The sequence below is a fragment of the Salvelinus fontinalis genome, chromosome 14, assembly GCF_029448725.1.
Source record: "Salvelinus fontinalis isolate EN_2023a chromosome 14, ASM2944872v1, whole genome shotgun sequence".
In the NCBI taxonomy this organism is placed as follows: Eukaryota; Metazoa; Chordata; class Actinopteri; order Salmoniformes; family Salmonidae; genus Salvelinus; species Salvelinus fontinalis.
Window position 1 is genome coordinate 33,025,953 of NC_074678.1, and position 25,380 is coordinate 33,051,332.

Consider the following 25,380-nt stretch of genomic DNA (forward strand, 5'->3'; position numbering starts at 1 on the left):
CACATAGTAGCCTGTCAACCTGGAACTCCGAGACTAAATACACCACAGTCTTTTTCACTGAGGGGGTGGGTACTTTTGAATGCCAGATAGCAAAATGGGACTGTGCACTACAAAATGGAAAAACACAGATCCACTACACATATCTGTAGACAAATGCTCTCATTGAAGATCTCTGGAAGTCAAAAGAAACTACACAGAGTAGGACTCATTTGTGAAAGTATTCTTTTCATTGATTACTCTGTATTGCACTTTAATGCTATTGTTAGTATAGCCAATATTACATGTTTAAAGTTATTATTATAATTTCAAATACAGCCCCATTGTCCCCACTCACCCAGTAGGGGGCAGAAACCTATTGATTTTGAATGCACAATGAACAAAAATATAAACGCAACATGTAAAAAGTGTTGGTCCCATGTTTCATGATCTGAAATTCTTTTATTAAAAATTCCATATGCAAAAGCTTATTCCTTACAATTATTTTGCACATCGGTGTTAGTGTGTGTCTCCTTTGCCAAGATAATTAATTCACCTGACAGGTGTTGCATATCAAGAAGGGGGGGGGGGTGGTGAGGAGTATTTCTGTCTGTGTAATAAATCAAATCAAACTTTATTTGTCACATGCGCCGAATACAACAGGTGTAGGTAGACCTTACAGTGAAATGCTTACTTACAAGCCCTTAATCAACAATGCAGTTAAGAAAAATACCCCCCCAAAAATGTCATAAAAGTAACAAATAATTAAAGAGCAGCAGTAAAATAAGGCCCTATTGTGGGGAAAAACTCATTCTCATTGGCTGGGCCTGGCTCCCCAGTGGGTGGGCCTATGCCCACCCATGGCTGCACCCCTGCCCAGTCATATGAAATCCATAGATTAGGTCCTAATGAATTTATTTCAATTTACATTTCCTTATATGAACTGAAACTCAGTAAAATCTTTGAAATTGTTGCATGTCAGTATAAGTGATAGTACCATTTCTTAGGATGTCTGATCCCTGGCTGCAATGTTTTGAATTTGTATTTACTGTTCCTTGCTATTCTATCAGATTTCCTCCATTTGTTTCTGTTATAACACACGGAGGTTTCCATTGTGTCTTACTGTGCTTTCTGGCAAAGTCAAAGTGCAAGGCCACATGAAAAGTACTTCAAAATATATTAATCATATGTTCTATATATAAACTTTTACAAATATATGCTGAAATATCATCTTATCTACTGATGCATGTCTAACTCCTGGTATTTAGCTACTCCTGTGTTATAAGCGAGGCTAGAAGGGTGTCATGCCAGGCTAGAACATAAGTCTACCCCCAGTCTAGTCCTAATGAAGAAACAGAAATCCTTAAGTTATCCCAGCTCATTGGAGTCCTGCTGTTGCTTGGTAATGTTAATTATACAGTCCCAGCAGGATTTGTAAAAGTAATTTTGCTTTTGTAAAACTGTAAGTTTGTCTTGTTTCGCAGAGTATTAATGTTTCCACATACTGAGCCCATTACTCAGTGTGGGTCCACCCCGCTTTGATTAATGCCCACAACTAATGTCACATTTAGACCCAATTCCGTTTTTACTACCCAGCGTCAACCGGCCAACTCCAGTCATGTGTGAATCAGCATCCCTGTGGCTTTTTTGTTGTTGGAGGATAGCATGTTAAATACTGTACAGCCTACTGAATTAAGGATCAGGCACTGTATGGAAATCTATGCACATGTTATTCAAGTAAACAATATTGACCCAGGACAGTGAAACTATGCATGGGGTGTAGAGCTGGGACGATTAAATGAAAATGATCCACCCCTGACCATACCGATCACTTATCGCAGGCATTTTGATGATATCGTTATTTACGTTAAGTAGCCTATATTAGAGAAATGTTAAGTTTGAAATGAAATAAGTTTGTTAATATGGATGATGGCACAATTGATGGATACAACCATCAACCTAGTAGGAGTAGTTTACAGGATCATAAATAAATAAAACTGTGGTGCACATTGTTATAAACTTATCGTCCTATTTATTGTTATTGCATCAATTCAGGCAATTTATCGTAATATCCATATCGCCCAGCTCTAATGGCGTGCCTGCTGAGGTCGATAGATTTTGGTTATGTCGTGATTGAATATAAGATATTGTTATTGCCATGCTTGGAGTGATAAATTATTACTTGCCTTGAATGCCCTCAAGGCAATAACATATAACAACTCTAATTAAGATATAAAACATTATTTATCACACGTGTCAACATGAATGTAGTACCATGGGTTTCCTCCAAATTCCCAGTAAGTTTACACTGATCTATGGAAATGCTCTTAAATATCCCCAAAGTTGTATGGCTCATTTATCAATCAATACACAGTACAGTGAAGTACATCCGCCTCCACACAAATCAGTTGCTGTCCACTGTAGGCTACTCAAACTAACTACTTTACCACCAGCAAGACAGACTTCTGCTCAGCTTTCTTTTAGTATTGCTGTCAGTGTCAATTCTTACATTCAAATTTGGAGCAGATAATGTAGGCCTACTATTCGACGTCAGATTGTGGGAGTAAAAAATGTCAAGGAAGTGGGAAGGAGGGATCTGTGGCGTGGAGGGTTGTAACGTTATTGGTTTGTAGGACGGCTCAACTACTGTAAAACGAAGGTTTATTTTTCAAGCCTGTCATTACAACAAAAATATGAGGGTAAGAATTTAACACTGTCGCCGATTGAGATGACTAGAGTCTAAGTTTGGAAGGCATTTTTCGCACTTCAAAATTGCACACATAGGTGTCAACATCTGTGGGCAGGTAGGAAAGTAGCTTAAAAACCGGAAGAACTCGCAATACAGGTTGGCTGCATACGTTTTACCCAGCGGACTCAATGGCAACACTCGTAAACTAAATTTCCAAACACGTGTCCTATCAACTGGCAGCCTCTATCAATAGAATAAAATGATGGATTTGAGAAAAAAGAAGATGTATGTCTTGGTGGACGTGATGTGCGTGGCAGTAGGTAAGTAGCCTACAGTAGCGACGGTGCATCAATTTCACACTGCGCTTGAACATCGAAACGATTCTATAGTCTACACAAGCCAGACCTATGTATGTGCCTCAATAGCATATTGATTTGAGTTTTGGACTGATGAAGTACCAATTGATGTAAAATAGAAAGGTTATCCACCCAGCTAACAACAAACGTAAACACAACTTTAGAACACTTTCCTTTAAGAGTCTCAAGTTATTACCTAACGTTTTCATAGGAACATACCAGTTATGTGCAAGAAATGTTTCAAAAATACCATTCCATTAATGTCAATTATACAACGGGTGGGTCTAATCCTTATAGGCTACTCTTACCCTACTGTAACGAAAGCTGGTTCAACAGTAATATGTCCGGTGTCTTTCTTATCCTGGCCATTCTTTAGCCAAGTAGCCTATCCATAAAAGGTTTATAAAAATATCTACTCGTGAGGCTTTTGCGTGACATAGGCCTACCTGCAGTGCATATTTGTATTTATTAAGGATCCACATTATCCAAGGCTGTAGCTACTCTTCCTTGGGTCCAGCAACATTAAGGCAGGTATATACAATTTAAAATATTACATGACATTACATTTCATAACACTTTTCACAACACATTAAGTGTGTTCCCTCAGGTCACTCTACTATCACATATCTACAATACAAAATCCATGTGTACGTGTCGAGTGCGTGCTAGTAGTTTAAACAGACACCTTGGTGCATTCAGCATGTCAACACTTCTTACAAAAACAAGTAGTGATGAAGTCAATCTGTCCTCCACTTTGAGTCATGAGAGATTTACATGCATATTATTTATGTTAGCACTCCGTGTACATTTTAAGGGTAAGCTGTGCTGCCTGTTCTGAGCCAATTGTAGTTTCCCAAGGTCTCTGTGGCACCTGACTACACAACTGAATAGTAGTTCAGGTGTGACAACTAGAAGCCTGTAGGACCTGCCTTGTTGATAGTGTTGTTAAAAAGGCAGAGGAGCGCTTTATTATGGACAGACTTCTCCCTATCTTAGCTACTCTTGTATACACATGTTTTGACCATGACAGTTTAGAATCCAGGGTTACTCCCAAGTAGTTTTAGTCACCTCAACTTGCTCAATTTCCACATTATTTCTTACAAGATTTTGTTGAGGTTTAGTGAATGATTTGTCCCAAATACAGCCTGAAGGAGGAGAGATTACTAGAAACGAACTTGGTTGACTGTTTTAACTGGATTAATTGTCGGAGTAGAGGACCTTGTGCATTTCAGGTAAAATAACAACCCAATGTTTATATCCCAGGACAAATTAGCTAGCTAGCTAAATTGCTATAAATGTTTAATGCTTTTTGACCTGTACCCTAATTAATGTAATTGGTTCAGAGTTTGTTTTGATATTTAAACTTGCGTGTCCTGGTTGCGTCTGGTGTGGGTGGACAAAATCAACATGCGCACGCACGTGTGCGTCTGGTCAGTATGTAAGAAATACTGACTTGTGCCTTGTAATTCCGTTACCAAAAACCCACATATCTTTAAGATAATTTAAAATTTCTCTCCCTCATGAGGGAGGATAGTGAAAGTTCACAGAACAGGTAAAGAAGGTACACCTATCAATTAGTGTCAATTTTGTTGAGTTATTAAAACTCAATACACGGGACCTCCCGAGTGGCACAACGGTCTAAGGCACTGCATCGCAGTGGGAGTTGGGAGTTGCAGCGATGAGACAAGATCGAAATTGGAGAGAAAAAGTGGATAAAATACAAAAACTCAATATCGCAACATTGGCAAATCTGGGGTGTTTAGATAATAAGCTATATTAAATCAAATCCAGATAGTTATTTATTTTAGCAGGTGACCAAAATCATAGATTTGATAAGATTGACAGACGTAGTAATACAAATGGCAAATTTAGAGATCCTCCAAAGATGCTAATGCAGCTGCAATACACTGACAAGTATTCCCTTTTTGGTGGGAGGGAAGGGTAAGGAGGAGGTTTATATTGTCACGTTCCTGACCTGTTTTCTGTTGTTTTGTATGTGTTTAGTTGGTCAGGACGTGAGCTGGGTGGGAATTCTATGTTGTGTGTCTAGTTTGTCTGTTTCTATGTCAGCCTAGTGTGGGTTCTCAATCAGAGACAGATGGTAGTCGTTGTCTCTGATTGAGACTCATATATAGGAGACTTGTTTTGTGTTGGGATTTTGTGGGTGTTTGTTTCCTGTCTCTGTGTTTGTTCTGCACCAGATAGGACTGTCTCGGTTTTCACGGTTTGTTATTTTGTTTGTAGTGTTCACTTGTTATTATATTAAACATGTTGAGCACTGGCTACGCTGCATTTTGGTCCTCTTTCGCCCCAGGAAGAAAGCCGTTACATATATGAGTTGCAATCTGGGAGGGCTCTTGGGAAATGTTTTTTTTCTTTTTACATATTCTATGCGGATTATTGATTACTCATCTAAACTCAGCAAAAAAAGAAACGTCCCTTTTTCAGGACCCTGTCTTTCAACGATAATTCGGAAAAATCCAAATAACTTCAGATCTTCATTGAAAAGAGTTTAAACACTGTTTCCCATGCTTGTTCAATGAACCATAAATAATTAATGAACATGCACCTGTGGAACAGTCATTAAGACACTATCAGTTTACAGATGGAAGGCAATTAAGGTCATAGTTATGAAAACTTAGGACACTAAAAAGGCCTTTCTACTGACTCTGAAAAACACCAAAAGAAGGATGACCAGGGTCCCTGCTCATCTGCGTGAATGTGCCTTAGGCATGCTGCAAGGAGGCATGAGGACTGCAAATATGGCCAGGGCAATAAATTGCAATGTCCGTATTGTGAGACAGGGAGACAAGACGGACAGCTGATCGTCCTCGCAGTGGCAGACCACGTGTAACAACACCTGCACAGGATCGGTACATCCGAACATCACACCTGCGGGACAGGTACAGGATGGCAACAACAACTGCCCGAGTTACACCAGGAACACACAATCTCTCCATCAGTGCTCAGACTGTCCACAATAGGCTGAGAGAGGCTGGATTGAGGGCTTGTAGGCCTGTTGTAAGGCAGGTCCTCACCAGACATCACCGGCAACAACGTCGCCTATGGGCACAAACCCACCGTCGCTGGACCAGACAGGACTGGCAAAAAGTGCTCTTCTCTGACGAGTCACGTTTTTTTCTCACCAGGGGTGATGGTCGGATTCGCGTTTATTGTCGAAGGAATGAGCGTTACACCGAGGCCTGTACTCTGGATGCCTGATCGATTTGGAGGTGGAGGGTCCATCATGGTCTGGGGCGGTGTGTCACAGCATCATCGAACTGCGCTTGTTGTCATTGCAGGCAATCTCAACGCTGTGCGTTACAGGGAAGACATCCTCATCCCTCATGTGGTACCCTTCCTGCAGGCTCATCCTGACATGACCCTCCAGCATGACAATGCCACCAGCCATACTGCTCGTTCTGTGCGTGATTTCCTGCAAGACAAGAATGTCAGTGTTCTGCCATGGCCAGTGAAGAGCCCGGATCTCAATCCCATTGAGTACGTCTGAGACCTTTTGGATCGGAGGGTGAGGGCTAGGGCCATTCCCCCCAGAAATGTCCAGGAACTTGCAGGTGCCTTGGTGAAAGAGTGGGGTAACATCTCACAGCAAGAACTGGCAAATCTGGTGCAGTCCATGAGGAGGAGATGCACTGCAGTACTTAATGCAGCTGGTGGCCACACCATATACTGACTGTTACTTTTGATTTATACCCCCCTTTGTTCAGGGACACGTTATTCCATTTCTGTTGGTCACATGTCTGTGGAACTTGTTCAGTTTACGTCTCAGTTGTTGAATCTTGTAATGTTCATACAAATATTTACACATGTTAGGTTTGCTGAAAATAAACGCAGTTGACAGTGAGAAATGTTTCTTTACTTTTAAAGGGGATTGTACTCACTAACTTTGCAACAAAGTATTTTCCAAATGTAATTGTTAAGCTATCTATGCTTTCCTGGAATAAATAAAATAAATAAAAAGCATACTAGTTGTTTTGATATTTTAAATAGGAAAGGAGTAGATATTGCCATGCTCCAGGAAACTCGTATAAGGAAGGATTATATTAGCAAAATCAAAAACAACAACTTCCAAGGTGGCTGCCTTTTCTTCTGCTAATAATTAAACAAAAGGGGTAATTATTGTGTTTCAGCGTAATCTCAAGTTTCATATATTAGACCAAGGCAATGATCAAGATAGAAGGATTGCCTATGTGAAATGCATTTTTTCTGGCAAAGAAAAGCTTTTATTTCTGCATATGCCCCCAATACTCACGATTATTTGTTTTGTTTCTTTATCCAAAATATTTACAGGAATATCTGATTTCCATGTGGTCTTGGATGGTAACTTGAATACTAGACTCAATCTGACAATGGATAAATCTAACAAATCGGGTACCGCACCACCATCCACCATAGCGTTCTGAAAAATGGTATTTGATTTTGCACTAGCAGATATATGTAGAGTGCATAATCCACAGATGAAAGAATATTTCATATACAGTAGAAGAATATATTTTTACTCTGCTAGGCACCGATCATTTAAGGATCGATTACATATTACTTTATCACAGTTAGTGTATCTGTGCTGAACAAAAATATAAACTCAACAATTTCAGCGATTTTACTGAGTTACAGTTCATATAGGGAAATCAGTCAATTGAAATAAATAAATTAGGCCCTAATCTATTACTTTCATATGACTGGGCAGGGGCACAGCATAGGCCCACCCAGTTGGGAGCCATGCCCACCCACTGGGGAGCAAGGCCCAGCCAATCAGAATGAGTTTTTCACCACAAATGTATTTATTTTTTTCCCCACGAGTGAGTTTTACATATCTCTAACATTCACCCCAGCATGAGTTATTTTTTTTATACACGTGATATCAGAATGCAATCACTGTTCCAAAATGTGATTGTTATGAAACAGGACAGTTAACCTGCGTTGCCCTCAAACCAAGGCACGCTGCCTGCTAATTATCTATAGGCTATGTTTTAACTTGTCAGTTTCAAATAATTTTTCTAAAATGTTTTTTATTTTCTAACTAAAGTTTGAATTGAGGTGTGTTCCTCTTCATTAATTCACATTTCACTCTTGCGGACAATTTATGTTTGAGGCTTTTCTGAGCCGGACAAACTTCTCACTTCAACGAGAGCCCCATCACTTCCCAAGTGTTTCCCCAGATCAAATAAGAAGACATTTGCGCATCTCTAGTCAGAACAGGCCTTGCACTAACTTTTTCCCCCAGGCACATTTTCTGGCTGGCGCCCACATTACCTTTTGTTGTTTTCCTTACAAATAATAACTTTGGACATGTGTGCTTTCCTGTCAAAGTAAGTGCATTTTTTTCTGTTAATTGTGTTTATACTGTAACATACCGTATGCATGTATGGAGCATCGTGCATTTACTGTTTTATTCACATGTTTTCAAGTACTGGTGACAACTCATGCATTCCAATTCTTGCATAGATTGTAATGGACACATGATATCTAAAATACTTTTTTCAGGGTTATGCTGATTATGGTGAGCTAATGCTTAGCTATTTGGCAGCTATGTGTGGTGCTATGTTTGTTGACGTCATACAATGCATTCTGGTTGTCACGTAACTGTCAGACAAAAACTTTTATTAAAAAAACAAGGTGAAGGGATAGTTCACTCGACATCGTGCAGCCTAACAATGTATTAAGAATCAAAACATATAGCCCAACGTTTATCACAACTAAACGTACATTTAATAACACTAAATTAAGCATATAGGAATACCTATTTCTTTAACTGCTCAACACAGAATAGCCGCATGTGCGCACTCCCTCAAATTGATTGGAGAAAATATCCTTTTTATTTTATTCAGCTTTATTCAATTGTGTTCTTTATACTATAAAATAATGGTACGGAATTATAAGCAAATCTAAGCAAATCTGCTAAATGAACTAGTGTAGCCCACAGCCATTTGGCATAGCCAGATCAGGACCTAACATAAGGACAATTAGGAGTATGCTATTCTGGTCTTCTGAAGAATACTACATTTTCTTCATACCATGCTTATTTAGACCTGTCTAAAATAAATAATATCATTTTATAGGTCACATACACATGGTTAGCAGATGTTATTGCGAGTGCAGTGAAATGCTTGTGCTTCTAGTTCCGACAATGCAGCAATATTTAACAATTCCACAACTACCTAATACACACATCTGTGTAAGGAATGGAATAAGAATATATACATAAATATATGGATGAGTGGCATAGGCAAGATGAAATAGATGGTATAAAATATAGTATATACATATGAGATGAGTAATGCAAGATATGTAAACATTATTAAAGTGACTAGTGATCCATTTATTAAAGTGGCCAATGATTTCAAGTCTGTATGTTGGCAGCAGTCTCTCTGTGTTAGTGATGGCTGTTTAACAGTCTGATGCCCTTGAGATAGAAGCTGTTGTTCAGTCTCTCTGTACCAGCTTTGATGCACCTGTACTGACCTCGCCTTCTGGATGGTAGCGGGGTGAACAGGCAGTGGCTCGGGTGGTTGTTGTCCTTGATGATCTTTTTGGCATTCCTGTGACATCGGGTGCTGTAGGTGTCCTGGATGGCAGGTAATTTGCCCTGGTGATGCGCTGTGTGGACCGCACCTCCCTCTGGAGAGCCTTGTGGTTATGGGTGGTGCCGTACAAGGCGGTGATACAGCCCGACAGGATGCTCTCAATTGTGCATCTGTAAAAATTGGTGAGGATTTTAAGTGACAAGCCACATTTCTTCAGCCTCCTGAGGTTGAAGAGACGCTATTGCGCCTTCATCACACTGTGTGGGTGGATCATTTCAGATTGTACGTAACAGGCAGTTTACTTTGGGCACATCATTCAAGCAAATTTCCGAATACTGCCCCGTCACTAAAAAGTTAATCATGATACATACATACACACCCTTCTTCCCAGAGAGATGTTTATTCCTGTCCACACAAAGTACAAATAATTCAGGTGGCTGTACCGACTCCGACAGCATATCCCGAGAGAGGCATTTTTCTGTGAAACAGTATGTTACAATCCCTGATGTCTCTCTGGAAAGCAACCCTTGCCCTAATTTCGTCTACCTTGTTATCTAGAGACTGAACATTAGCGAGTAATATGCTCAGAAGCGGTGGGTGGTGTGCACGCCTCCGAAGTCTGACCAGAATATTTATTGTAATGGTGTTGGCTATATTACATGGATTTAATAGACCTTTAAAAAATTCAGATGTTCCAAAGGTCTGCATCAGTGGCTTGTAGGAAGCCAGGAGATGCTAAATGTGTTTATGTTCATCATTCGGTCAATTACCATTAGACCGACCAGTTATTTGCTTGAGAATCATCTGCTGGCAAAATTTTGTGACCGTCACAGCAACAGTTTATATTTTTGTTCAGAAGGTGGAAATTGTACATGCATGCAAACGTGTGCAAATTGTCTACAACCAATACTCCAAATCGTGCCACAAGGTGGAGATTTAATCTCACACTCTTAAAAAATGTGGATTTCTGTAATAAATTCAGGTATGATTTACATTACTTTATCCTTAACAAAGAGCTTGTGAATGATGATAGATTCCTGTGGGTTGCCAAAATGGGTTCATTGGTTAAATGCAGTGGTTCGTGCTTTCAGTTAAAATAACATTTGCTTCTGGTTTGAACAAGTAAAAAATTTAAAAGACCTAGAGTCCACTTTATCCTTACTAACTCGATAGTCAAAATGAATGTCTCGCCTAGACTAAATTTCTTTGTTTGCATGATTCCTTTGTCCACGCCATTATGGTACTGGGAAAAGATTCACAGTTCAGTCTTGAATTTTATATGGAGAGGGGAACGTCCCAGAATTGAAATTACTAAGAACCAGCAACCCAAAGGTTTTGGGGGTCTAGATGGAAGATGTACTATTCTCTGCCTTAATTTCCTCTAAGTTTTGCCGTACTCAGTTTGGACCAATCATTGCCCACTCAATACAGACCTAGCAACAAATCGAAAAACTGGGTAATTGGGAAGTGCAATGGCATACCCAAACAATAATATTTAGAAATTACTCCCTACCTTTTGGAAAGGAAACCTATCATTTTTAAACAATGTTCTGAACAACGAATTCATAAACTTTCAGACAAAAGGAATGGTGGTTTGTTATCCTTTCATGACCTAAAAAAACATGTATAATTTACCTGGTTCATTAGTTTTTACATTTATTTGCTGTTAAGAACCGCTATGTGCACTTATGGAGTCAACCACTCCCATTCCATCCACTTTTTAGGTAGCTAGAACACAAGTGGAGGTTTTGTATCCAATCTATATTAAAAAAAACTACTAGAAGCCCTACCTAAACCAATGTGAAGTTTTTTACATTTTATTTCACCTTTATTTAACTTCTCTGGGATATGTGGGACGCTAACGTCCCACTTGGCCAAAAGCCAGTAAAAATGCAGAGCGCCAAATTCAAATAAATTACTATAAAAATCAAACTTTCATTAAATCACACATGAAAGATACCAAATTAAAGCTACACTTGTTGTGAATCCAGCCAACATATCAGAATTCAAATGGGCTTTTTGGCGAAAGCAAACGATGCTATTATCTGAGTTAGCACCATAGTAAATAGAGAGAAGCATATTTCAACCCTGCAGGCGTGACACAAAACACAGAAATAAAAATATAATTCATGCCTTTGACGAGCTTCTGAAAATACTTATTTTCCACCATCATTTGCAAATAAATTCATTAAAAATCCTACAATGTGATTTTCTCGAATTATTTTCCCATTTTGTCTGTCATAGTTGAAGTGTACCTATGATGGAAATTACAGGCCTCTCTCATCTCCCCATAAGTGGGAGAGCCTCTCTCATCTCCCCATAAGTGGGAGAACTTGCACAATTGGTGGCTGACTAAATACTTTTTTGCCCCACTGTAAATGGTACAATCTTTCTATAAATCTTACAGGTAGAATAAACCTCTTCAGAATGGCATGGCTTTTATACTTACTCTCGGTAATATCAATTACCCCACCAAAGATATTCTTTAAATAAGTATACTCAGTAATACGTTTTAATATGGGCAATGCATTCATAGAATAAAAAGGACATTTTCGTAAATCTGAGGGTGGTTTTAATCTTCCAGATTTGTATCAACTTGCTACCCTGGGCTTTTACTTGTGACATATAGTTAGTTAAAAGCACTAAAAAGAGTAACAATTGGGTACATGTTGAAGATGCACATGCTCATCCCCAAAATCTTTTTACGTGTCTATTTTCAAACAATGAATCTAAGAACATTAAATGAAATGCATTCTAGAAGAACCAATATCACTCCCTAAAAACTGCAACCTTATGGAACAATCCTTGGATCGCTTTTCAGAATTCACCGATAAATTGGTCCACAAGAAAAACTAAAGGCATAGAAACCGTAAAAATTGTCAAAGACAAGACTCCAGTCACCCAAGTCATAGACTGTTCTCTCTGCTACCGCATGTTCATGTACCGCTGTTCTCTCTGGTACCGGAGCACCAAGTCTAGGACCAAAAGGCTCCTTAACAGCTTCTACCCCCAAGCCATAAGACTGCTGAACAATTAATCAAATGGCCACCCGGACTATTTACATTGACTCCCCCCCTTTGTTTTTACACTGCTGCTACACGCTGTTTATTATCTATACATAGTCACTTTACCAACTGACCTCGACTAATCTGTATCCCCGCACATTCCCCGCACATAACCTCGTTATTGTGCTGGAATTTTCTTGTAACTTAAAAAAAAAAACGTTAGTTTAATTAGTAAATATTTTCTTAACTCTGTCTTGAACTGCATTGTTGGTTAAGGGCTGTTTTCAGCGCATGTGACATATGATTTGATAATAGAAAACACTTTTTACATTTTGGATTAACCAATGTATATATTTTCAAATACATGCAACTTGAAAGTTTTATCACAAAATGTAATTGAAATCTTTTGGACATCAGAGCAATCTTGAGGGAATCTTATTTGAGTCAGAAAATTATATTAATATGATAGGTAGGCTCTCTCCAAGTTTTTATTTTATAGCTTATCAAACTCTTAAAAAAAAATATACTAACTGATATTGGCACAAGAGGGAGGGAATGTTGGAACGTAACTAACGAAATTAGTTAATGAAAATGTACGCTTAATCCATTATAAATTAATGTATAGAATTTATTATACAAGAGACAAAATTCACATTATACAGCACAACAGCAGAGTCATGTCTAAAGTGTAAAACTAACAATGACTAAATAATCCATGCCTTCTGGGAATGTTATAAAGTCCGAACATTGGCTGTCAGAAGTATTACAATGTAAATGTGCTGTTAATCCGTCTGTCTGCATATTTCAAGACATGGCATATGAGTGAGTTTACCTGATGGTTTGGATGATATTTTTCTCGTCAACTTTAAAAAAGCATATACTTAACTGGAAGTCAACCAATCCTCCATTGTTAATGCAATGAGAAGGTCAAATGCTTTATTATTGTGGGTGATATTATCAAAAAATGTAAAGTGTGTGGGCGACGGAGAGAAACAAAATGGTGCAGTTTGAGGCAATGTGGCGTAAAGTGATGTGGGCGCTGGAGATCGGGGTGTGGGTCTGGGCAGGTGTAATGTGGTTGATGTTTGTATGATGATGTTTGCATGTATATGTTTTAAATATTGTTTTATAAAATATTAAATAAAATCCCCCCCAAAAAAATATTTGGTAACAAAATTACAAGAACAATTGTAACGGAATTACTGCAAAAGAATGGCTACAATTGCAAATCATAATACTTCACAGTTGGGTCACCTTATACTGTCCTCCCTTCCACTGGCATACTGTTATATTCAGCTCATAACTGTTTTCTTTCTGTTGTCTGGTGGTGAAACCAAGAGTTAAAACAGTCTGCCTGGACAACCCCTCACTCTCTTAATGTCACCTCTCCCAGCTCTTACTGACACCTACCTCCTGTCTTTCCATTTACTGTAACCAGCATCCTCACCCACTGAGCACCCACCGACACTGGACGTCCATGGATGTAAACCTTTTTTCAACATTTGGTTAGTCCACCCTGGCCTTGATGTTAATGTCCACCGACTGGACCAAATCTGGACCAAATCTGAACCTATCATAGATGTGAAACATACAAGTTTGGATAGCACATTACAGTACAGCTGTATTGTACTGGACTGTGCTCTACTGTACTGTGCTGTCCAAACTTCTGAATCCACTTCACTTACTGTAGTCCAATAACCAAAAGAGATTGTTTCAAACTCAAGGTGCCATTTCATAGCTGACACCACATTCTTTCTGCAGACATCTTTGGATCTTAATTCGTAGCAGATATGAACATTTTTTGAAAATGTGGTCGCATATAAACCTCAGGGAGATTTGACTGTAATTACATTACCAAAGTTTGCATCTGCACAGTTCTTCTACAAAATAAATGTTTTAAAGATTTTCTGTGGAAATTGTTCAAAGTAACCCAACCCACATCAATGGTTTGTTAAACTTTTGAAATCAATGGTTTTTATTTGGCATGTATTTGAAAGTGAAAAAACTGAGTCTCAGCGTAATTCCGTTATCCTGGAATTGCCCCTAGGCTATAGCTTGCTTATTATGAACGTATCTCACACATACCATACAATTTACGGGAGCCTAGTATTTTTTATTTGTCGAGTACGGACAATATTTTCCTACGCTGCCACTCCCTCTCCTTGATAGACTGCTGTGCAGTGAGTGCTCCGCCACTGCAGACATTGGCTAGTTCTTGTTTCAGCAACTCTCGCTTCTATATGGCAGCATAACTACGAACATTATCACAAATAGTAGGCAGTCTAAAGCAATAGTTTGAAACGACTTAAGGAATAATAGAGCCATCTGGCTACTTTTCAGGCAGGGGAGTGTAAACAGCATAAAACCCAACAGGCCACACATCTAAAATACATGCAGAAAATATATAATACATAAAAAAACACTAAAATAAGTATTGAACCATTGTCAGGCAATAAAACACACACAAATCTATACATGACACGCATCTAAAATACATGCAAGAAATATTCAAAGGCACACCAAATAAATTGTAAAGCATTCCAGGAAATAGGTTTTTGGAGCAGATTATAACGAGCATGTTCTGAGATCAGGCCTATCCCATCTACATACCTGCTAGTGATAACACAGCTAGCGAAAAACAAGCAAGTCATCAGATATTGAATGCAAAACCAATAACCAAAACCAGTATTCGGACGCACTCTTTTGGATTTCGAAGATAATTATTTGCCCCCGTGTATACAAGCCAGCTCTGTTGAATTCTTCACATCAGGCTTGAAAGTCCTTGTAGGATGTAATCATTTTACTTTTTCCACTGTTATTGAATTTTACAGCGGTAAAAATACAACATTCTAATCTTGGAATTTTGTGACCGCAGCATTTAGGTCTGTATCTTTTGCATATTCAGACCCAACGCAAATAAACTCCATTGCTAGAATGTTAAAGATTTCACACCCCAGGTAGCTGGGATTATATTGTCGTGATCCCTTAACATGTGACGCGCTTGATGTTTGACAGGAGTCAAACATCAAGTGTCATACACCCACACACCATGGCTGTTATCGTTGTTATTGGTTTTGCATCGTTCGTAGATAATTATCATTCCCATGATGGGACTTTTCCTTCTGCACTGACTGGGTTTGAACTTCCTGAAACTCTGTAAAATCATGCAATGGTTGTTTATGGAAATATGGTATGCATCCCTATTTTCCTCAATATTTGGTTTGCCCAAAATCTCTCAAACAATGTGCCTCTTTTCCACATTCAATGCCGTTTCAATGATATTTTATTTTTATTTATTTTTTGGGGGGGTTTTCAAGGATATTGAAGCAGCTTGACAGGTCAGCTGCTTCAATACTGAATTACTTCAATACGAACTCTGGCTGGGCATTAAAAGTGCAGGTTGTGACAGTGAATCAATTATAGTGAAAATGTTCCAGTTATTTGAGGTGAACCTAAATAAATATATAGATTGTTGGATTTTGACAATGACAACAATCATCCACTCTGACTTCCTCATTATTATTTAGCACATTGCCCATGTCATCCAGGCCCGCTCAGTCCCTTTGCGTGATTGTGGTTGGGGGGCTATGATAACTGTAAACTGATAACTGCACTTACCATTGGCAGACTATGATTTCGTGATGGTCTGGCCTTTGGCGGCATATTCCTGCCTTGTTTTTTGTGCAGTGTGGTCAAAGGTAGATGCCTAAAATCAGTTCAATATTTGCTTAAACCACATCAGGAGACTACTTTTAAGGTCTGGGAACATTTTTATAAATGTATATTTTGGGGCGTAGTTGCCCTTTAATTCCAGTGTGCACCTAGCAAGAGGATGTTGTTTAGTAGTGTTTTGTAGTGCACATGTGATGGTAGAGTTTGCTAAACAAATACCCACTAGATTGAAGCAAATAATCATGATATCATTCTGTCAGTAAGCATAGGCTACTTTGTAGTTAACATTTAATTGAGAAGGTTTTTTGGGAAAGCCTTTCCATCTACCAGAATACTTTTCATTAGCATCATCGCTAACGGCTACGCAAAGTGGTAGACGGGCTCACCACACAGACAGGGAATTCTCATTGGCTCTTCAGAAAGTTGCAGGAAATACGAACCGCTGATGCATTCTTACGATAAACTTGGCCAAAATGTATTCATTGTGAATACATGTTTTTTATATTGTTGAATTCCATTTTAATGCCTGGATTGTGTGATTACGTCCACGTTCTCCGCATCGCAGATTTTATAGGGCCCCAGAGAGGAGGGCGCAGAATGGCTAATACTGTTTGGGACCTGCTCCAGAGCAGCATCCCCAGGCTTTCAGGATATCAATCAATCAAGTTTATTTTATATAGCCCTTCGTACATCAGCTAATATCTCGAAGTGCTGTACAGAAACCCAGCCTAAAATCCCAAACAGCAAGCAATGCAGGTGTAGAAGCACGATCCATCCCACCATGGGATTTTTCCAGGAGTGAGAACATCAGACCGACTGCTACATAGAGTCTCGCTGGCTCACCAATCCTCCTAAAGCCCACCGTGTCACAAGCATGGCTTAAAATCTCTAGGTCAAATTTAGATGACCCACCTCACCCCATTCACCCCACAAGAAAGGAAAAGTAAGTAAAATCCATGCTCCTGATCCTAACAAAATAGTTTTTAGGCATGGAACACACCAGTTATGGTGTGGCCGTAGTTCCACCACAAAAATGTCTTAATGCATTCCACTGCCCAATTCCATAGCAATACTATGATGACAATATTTTTGCTGGCTTTCCCGTAGGACATAAATTGTTAGAGTTAAGAATAAACTGAATCACTACAATGTCGTGGGGAAGTTGATATAAAGGGAGTGTGCAGTGGTGTGGTCTGTAGTTTAATTATTAGAAGGTTACTGTGAAGTGTGAATGAATGGTAACAAGCCAGAACCGCAAAGAGGTGCTATCCATTCCCCAGGGTTAGCTCTCTGCATGGTCTCTCTGCAGGTGTGCTCTCAGACCAGGACTCAGGCTGTGTTCTCTACAGCTGGCCCTGGGGTTAAAAAGACCCTACTGCTAATGCCTAGGGGTTAGGTTGAGTTACCATGACAACACAGTTCAATTAAAAGTAGAGTGGGAAAATTGGAACTCAAATCAAGTCACAAATCATTATATTTCCAGTTCTCCATGTCAGCACTTGCTAATTGGTCAATGTAGTGGGGTAGGGGTACTTACATTTTTGGAATACTCTGGAACCTTCAGTGTTCAATTTCGGCCAATGACGAGTGTTTTAAGATTATGAAACAAAAATTAACCAAAAAGGTTTTCAATTAATCATTTTTTAATAAATGATTAATTGGCTATTATTACATTTAAATTACATTACACTAAGCTAGATGTAATCACAGAGCAATAAAGCGGGTAATTGCTTATCATGCCCAGTGCCTAGCCCAGGTCAAACTATCAACAGCTGATGTGTTCTTAAAGGCCCAGTGCAGTCAAACATGTGATTTCCTGTGTTTTATATGTATCCACACTGAGGTTGGAATAATGCTGTTAAATAATGATAATGCCCTGTTAGTGTAAGCGCTGTTTGAAAAGGCCGCTTGAAATTTCAGCCTGTTTAGACCAGAAAGAAAGAGTTCCAAACCTCTCTGCCAATAACAGCTAGATTTCAGTTTTCCCCTCCATACTCAGACCACTCCCAGACAGTTCTGTCAAAATTTGTGTTTGAGAAATTGCTCTTTGCTGAGAAGGATTTGTCTTTGTTTTCAATTAAAATTCTCAACAAAAAATCACAGAAAGGTAATTTGTTACCAAAACATTTTTTGATATTGAGATAAAAACAGCTGCATTGGACCTTTTAAGGTAGGTGAGGTGTGTGATTAGTAATGACAAAGAGGCAGGTTCAAAGTCACTAGTTGGAGGCCTCACAAGCCCCCTGCTTTACAACCAGGGAACACCCATGCCAGGATTTCACTGTGGGATTAGATGTTCCTAAAACAAGACGCTATGCTTCAGAGAGATTTCTTTCTCTGTCTATGTCTTAGATGGCCTCAGCGGCTAGTAAGTCATCTATAGTTACCTGTTTTGGGCGATACTCAAATATCTGCCCTAGTTTAAGCTTGAGTTTGACATTTAATATAGGCTCCTCACTCCCACCACTCTCACCCTCTCCCTCTTTCTCTCCCTCTCTTCTGTCTGTGTAAACCTACACTCAGCACAAATTCAGACCCAACGCAAATAAACTCCATTGCTAGAATGTTAAAGATTTCACACCCCAGGTAGCTGGGATTATATTGTCGTGATCCCTTAACATGTGACGCGCTTGATGTTTGACAGGAGTCAAACATCAAGTGTCATACACCCACACACCATGGCTGTTATCGTTGTTATTGGTTTTGCATCGTTCGTAGATAATTATCATTCCCATGATGGGACTTTTCCTTCTGCACTGACTGGGTTTGAACTTCCTGAAACTCTGTAAAATCATGCAATGGTTGTTTATGGAAATATGGTATGCATCCCTATTTTCCTCAATATTTGGTTTGCCCAAAATCTCTCAAACAATGTGCCTCTTTTCCACATTCAATGCCGTTTCAATGATATTTTATTTTTATTTATTTTTTGGGGGGGTTTTCAAGGATATTGAAGCAGCTTGACAGGTCAGCTGCTTCAATACTGAATTACTTCAATACGAACTCTGGCTGGGCATTAAAAGTGCAGGTTGTGACAGTGAATCAATTATAGTGAAAATGTTCCAGTTATTTGAGGTGAACCTAAATAAATATATAGATTGTTGGATTTTGACAATGACAACAATCATCCACTCTGACTTCCTCATTATTATTTAGCACATTGCCCATGTCATCCAGGCCCGCTCAGTCCCTTTGCGTGATTGTGGTTGGGGGGCTATGATAACTGTAAACTGATAACTGCACTTACCATTGGCAGACTATGATTTCGTGATGGTCTGGCCTTTGGCGGCATATTCCTGCCTTGTTTTTTGTGCAGTGTGGTCAAAGGTAGATGCCTAAAATCAGTTCAATATTTGCTTAAACCACATCAGGAGACTACTTTTAAGGTCTGGGAACATTTTTATAAATGTATATTTTGGGGCGTAGTTGCCCTTTAATTCCAGTGTGCACCTAGCAAGAGGATGTTGTTTAGTAGTGTTTTGTAGTGCACATGTGATGGTAGAGTTTGCTAAACAAATACCCACTAGATTGAAGCAAATAATCATGATATCATTCTGTCAGTAAGCATAGGCTACTTTGTAGTTAACATTTAATTGAGAAGGTTTTTTGGGAAAGCCTTTCCATCTACCAGAATACTTTTCATTAGCATCATCGCTAACGGCTACGCAAAGTGGTAGACGGGCTCACCACACAGACAGGGAATTCTCATTGGCTCTTCAGAAAGTTGCAGGAAATACGAACCGCTGATGCATTCTTACGATAAACTTGGCCAAAATGTATTCATTGTGAATACATGTTTTTTATATTGTTGAATTCCATTTTAATGCCTGGATTGTGTGATTACGTCCACGTTCTCCGCATCGCAGATTTTATAGGGCCCCAGAGAGGAGGGCGCAGAATGGCTAATACTGTTTGGGACCTGCTCCAGAGCAGCATCCCCAGGCTTTCAGGATATCAATCAATCAAGTTTATTTTATATAGCCCTTCGTACATCAGCTAATATCTCGAAGTGCTGTACAGAAACCCAGCCTAAAATCCCAAACAGCAAGCAATGCAGGTGTAGAAGCACGATCCATCCCACCATGGGATTTTTCCAGGAGTGAGAACATCAGACCGACTGCTACATAGAGTCTCGCTGGCTCACCAATCCTCCTAAAGCCCACCGTGTCACAAGCATGGCTTAAAATCTCTAGGTCAAATTTAGATGACCCACCTCACCCCATTCACCCCACAAGAAAGGAAAAGTAAGTAAAATCCATGCTCCTGATCCTAACAAAATAGTTTTTAGGCATGGAACACACCAGTTATGGTGTGGCCGTAGTTCCACCACAAAAATGTCTTAATGCATTCCACTGCCCAATTCCATAGCAATACTATGATGACAATATTTTTGCTGGCTTTCCCGTAGGACATAAATTGTTAGAGTTAAGAATAAACTGAATCACTACAATGTCGTGGGGAAGTTGATATAAAGGGAGTGTGCAGTGGTGTGGTCTGTAGTTTAATTATTAGAAGGTTACTGTGAAGTGTGAATGAATGGTAACAAGCCAGAACCGCAAAGAGGTGCTATCCATTCCCCAGGGTTAGCTCTCTGCATGGTCTCTCTGCAGGTGTGCTCTCAGACCAGGACTCAGGCTGTGTTCTCTACAGCTGGCCCTGGGGTTAAAAAGACCCTACTGCTAATGCCTAGGGGTTAGGTTGAGTTACCATGACAACACAGTTCAATTAAAAGTAGAGTGGGAAAATTGGAACTCAAATCAAGTCACAAATCATTATATTTCCAGTTCTCCATGTCAGCACTTGCTAATTGGTCAATGTAGTGGGGTAGGGGTACTTACATTTTTGGAATACTCTGGAACCTTCAGTGTTCAATTTCGGCCAATGACGAGTGTTTTAAGATTATGAAACAAAAATTAACCAAAAAGGTTTTCAATTAATCATTTTTTAATAAATGATTAATTGGCTATTATTACATTTAAATTACATTACACTAAGCTAGATGTAATCACAGAGCAATAAAGCGGGTAATTGCTTATCATGCCCAGTGCCTAGCCCAGGTCAAACTATCAACAGCTGATGTGTTCTTAAAGGCCCAGTGCAGTCAAACATGTGATTTCCTGTGTTTTATATGTATCCACACTGAGGTTGGAATAATGCTGTTAAATAATGATAATGCCCTGTTAGTGTAAGCGCTGTTTGAAAAGGCCGCTTGAAATTTCAGCCTGTTTAGACCAGAAAGAAAGAGTTCCAAACCTCTCTGCCAATAACAGCTAGATTTCAGTTTTCCCCTCCATACTCAGACCACTCCCAGACAGTTCTGTCAAAATTTGTGTTTGAGAAATTGCTCTTTGCTGAGAAGGATTTGTCTTTGTTTTCAATTAAAATTCTCAACAAAAAATCACAAAGGTAATTTGTTACCAAAACATTTTTTGATATTGAGATAAAAACAGCTGCATTGGACCTTTTAAGGTAGGTGAGGTGTGTGATTAGTAATGACAAAGAGGCAGGTTCAAAGTCACTAGTTGGAGGCCTCACAAGCCCCCTGCTTTACAACCAGGGAACACCCATGCCAGGATTTCACTGTGGGATTAGATGTTCCTAAAACAAGACGCTATGCTTCAGAGAGATTTCTTTCTCTGTCTATGTCTTAGATGGCCTCAGCGGCTAGTAAGTCATCTATAGTTACCTGTTTTGGGCGATACTCAAATATCTGCCCTAGTTTAAGCTTGAGTTTGACATTTAATATAGGCTCCTCACTCCCACCACTCTCACCCTCTCCCTCTTTCTCTCCCTCTCTTCTGTCTGTGTAAACCTACACTCAGCACAAATAGACAGTGGGTGTTGGGTTATTGCACAGAGGAAGGGCTGGGTTTAACTTCTCCCTGTCTGAAGTTTTCATAGGTAGCACTACAAAGAGACCAGCAGAATAGCAGAATAGCATGGTCTACATTTATAGCTGTACTCTATGCACTCCGTTTCAGGCCATATGAATCGCTGTGTGCTGTTTCTAATGAATAAAGTGTATTCCGAGCAACGTATGATGACTAAATGGCCTCCCCAGCAAGGCAGAGGTTACACTCACCACACACACTCTTCAGAGGGTGATGCTTTTCTTCTGCTGTGATTTTTATTCCCCTGTTGTACACTAATCAAACACAGACACAGCTGAGAGGACAGAGGATATGAGTGAGTGTATGACTCAGAGTTGTGTTAGGTCTCCACATCCATACTACTGGACCCCCAGGGGCTTGGCACGGTTACTGAGGAGAAACGAGGAGGAATCATCCGGTTTACCATGGGACTTGGGGAGATTTGCCATGTTTTTTTTTCTCTCATACTCAAAGACACAGCATTGTTAAGCATAGTATCCTTGGCAGTACCAAGGAAGTGAGTGCAGGACAGCAAAGGAAATGCTGTGCTATCAGTGAATGACTCAGTGTGCCTTCTCCTTTGATGAATGCCACAAGGGGAACTTTATGGCATTTCATCATAGTGCCATCTGTAAGGAAGCTTTTCTCTTCGTGTTAAATAAGATTTGACTCAATAAAATGTTCCCATGTTCTTTGACCTGACTGCCCTGACGTTTCAAGTGTTTGAAAGAGGCTTGTGAAGGAAACTATGTAGCTTGTCTCTGGGGATTCAGGATTCTCATCCAGTTGGGTTGTGAAAAGGTATTGTCATGAGTTCTCAAACTGTTTCCACACAATGAGAAATGCACAGATGACAGCACAGGAAATGGTTATCCCAAGGCAGTAATGTTATGGGAACTGAAGACATTTCAATAAAGAGTAGAAGAGGTGGACAAACACCCTTAGATGGGTTTGTGTGGTGAAGTATTGGAACATAGATTTCACAACATATGACCATATAAACAGCATCTACATTTAAGGTATTTCATGTTTTTTTATACCATGAGCCTACTATACTAATATATCTAGCTCCCAGATGTATAATCAAAATATGTGTGGCCTGGTCTATTTGTTTGATCTAACTAAACTCAGACTATTCCCCAGACCAGATTTACCTACCCTCCATCCGCACTACTTGGTGCTCAGAATGCGTAAATGATGAGGAGAGCGAGAGAGAAACAGTGGGATCAGAATGCAAAGGGTAGCAGGATTTAGTGTGACTGACAGGGGAAGTTTGGCATTCCTCGTGTGAATTAGGTTTTACGCCCAGCACATACCTTCCACATTAGTCAGTCTAGCCAAGGTCGACTGTGGTGCTGGGAGAAGGACTCTGGTCCACACACTAAACAGTGGGTGAAAGAGAGAGAAAATAGACAGAGAAATAGAGTATTGGCATGAAGAGGAAAGAGAATAGAGATGCACTGGAGGAAGGAGAAAGAGAGTAGAGGCACTGAATGAGAGACAGAGAAGAGTCGCTGGAGAAAGAGTCACAAGATGACCCTCGCAGTGTGGAAAGACAGACCATCCAATCCCAATAAAGCAGAGAGTGTTCTAGCACATGGCCCAGCTGTGACCCTGTTGGAAAGCATTCTCTCCAGTCTGAACCAGTCAGGTCAAAAATAATCGGCACAAAGGACAGTGAAATCCCAGACTGGATGTTTTAATCATTTTGGCCGGCTGTCCATAAAGCAGTGCAAGTTCCACAGAGTAAAAGGCAGGGACAGACCTGGTCTATAGTGCAGTGTCAGTGAAGTATCAGGTGGAGAATGCTTTTCTAATTAAATCAGTGGTCCAGATGAGTTGGGCAGTACAATGATTCAGGTGTTTGAGTCCAGGCTCTGACCCCTCCATTTAGTTCACTCAGTGGCATGAATTTACATTTAAATTCCAATGCAAGATTTGAAAAAGAGCCATGTATTTTCAATGAAGACTCTTCGGTTCTTTTGCTGGAAATTGTATTCCCTTCCTGAATTGAAAGGGCATTGACCCCAATCCTGTCCTCCACTGTGCAGAGAGAGAGAGGATGTGACGAATTTCAGTGGCTCTTAGCTTCCAGTAAGATTGTGGCCAAAATCATCCCATGTAATCAGCTGTCTAAAAAAAGCCTGGCTCCATTCAGACCTCTATATTTACAGAGTGAGAGTGTGGGAGGACACTTGGATTGAAGGAATGACCGAGAGTGAATGAGATGGAGAGACTAAATAAGAGAATGAGGGGCACAAAGGAGGAGAGAAATTAGTGGTGTGATGGAATAGAATTCCTTTTCTGTTGCTCAGCTCAGAGAGGCCAGGTAGCTTAAGCCCTCTCTATTGCTTATGCATATCCAATGGCATTGAGCAGGTGCTGGATAGCTTTAACTTAAGCTTTTGTTCCATGTGTTTGTGTCTAAACCCTCACTTGTCTTCAAGAGTAATTTGCCTTCCCTCTCTCTTGTATTTCTGTTCCCCAAGACTCCATTTTAAGAAGCATTGAAGATGATTGTGAAGGTAGAGGAGAAAAAGGAGCATTAGCTTCTCAAAGTCTGACTAAAAGCTATTCAAATGGGATTCCTTCATCTGAAGCAAGAAATGTGAACTCCTGCTTCCTGTGACTTCAAAAGGCCTAAGTATGGGCTCAAATAGGAGATCTTTCACAGGCAGCATTCCCAGCAGGGCCTCATTTCCTCCAACTGTAGAGTCAGGTGTTTTCATGGTCCTCATGGAGCGAATACACTCTCCTTCAAACCTGCTTTCCTCTATTATTCTACCTTTTCCCGTGAGGACTTTCATTTGGTCGGTTAAAAGACAACGTTTCCTTCTTTCCTCCTGTAAAGATGCCGTTCTTGAGCACTGTCAGTTTGGGCGGTGAAATGTTCTTGTGGTATCCTGGAGACCTATTTTTGTCTGTTTTTGCCTGTCAGTGTGGCTGTGTTTTGTTTTTGTCTGTCTGTGTGCATGTTTTGGGGCTCAGAGGCTTGGAAGTCTCATATCCTCTGTAGAGGTTTGTTAGACATCCCTACTTCACAACACCAGACTAGATATTCATATTGAATTTTAGATTTGTCTCATCTGTTAAAAGTGATATCTGCAGTATAAATGCAGGGTTATGAGTACAGAATATAAAGATGTACACAACCTAAGAAGCCTAGACGGGGTCGTTTTAAGCCAGCTGCACTGCCTACCTCGTACACCATGGCAAAGCATTCAGAGATTTATACCCAGCCTACTCTAATGGCAGCGTGAAGGAAAT

General features: G+C 39.8%; 1 protein-coding gene across 2 annotated transcripts in view; it reads left to right on the forward strand.

The window, feature by feature from the left end:
* Positions 1 to 2,564: 2,564 nt before the first annotated feature.
* LOC129810673 (phospholipid phosphatase 2-like) overlaps positions 2,565 to 25,380 on the forward strand; it is a 31,968-nt gene continuing 9,152 nt past the window's right edge. The window contains exon 1 of one of the 2 annotated variants that reach the window (XM_055861425.1): positions 2,565 to 2,985. In XM_055861425.1, the coding sequence (XP_055717400.1) occupies positions 2,925 to 2,985 (61 nt within the window). In that variant the 5' untranslated portion in view covers positions 2,565 to 2,924. The remainder of the gene's footprint in view (positions 2,986 to 25,380) is intronic. The other variant, XM_055861426.1, reaches the window with a different exon arrangement.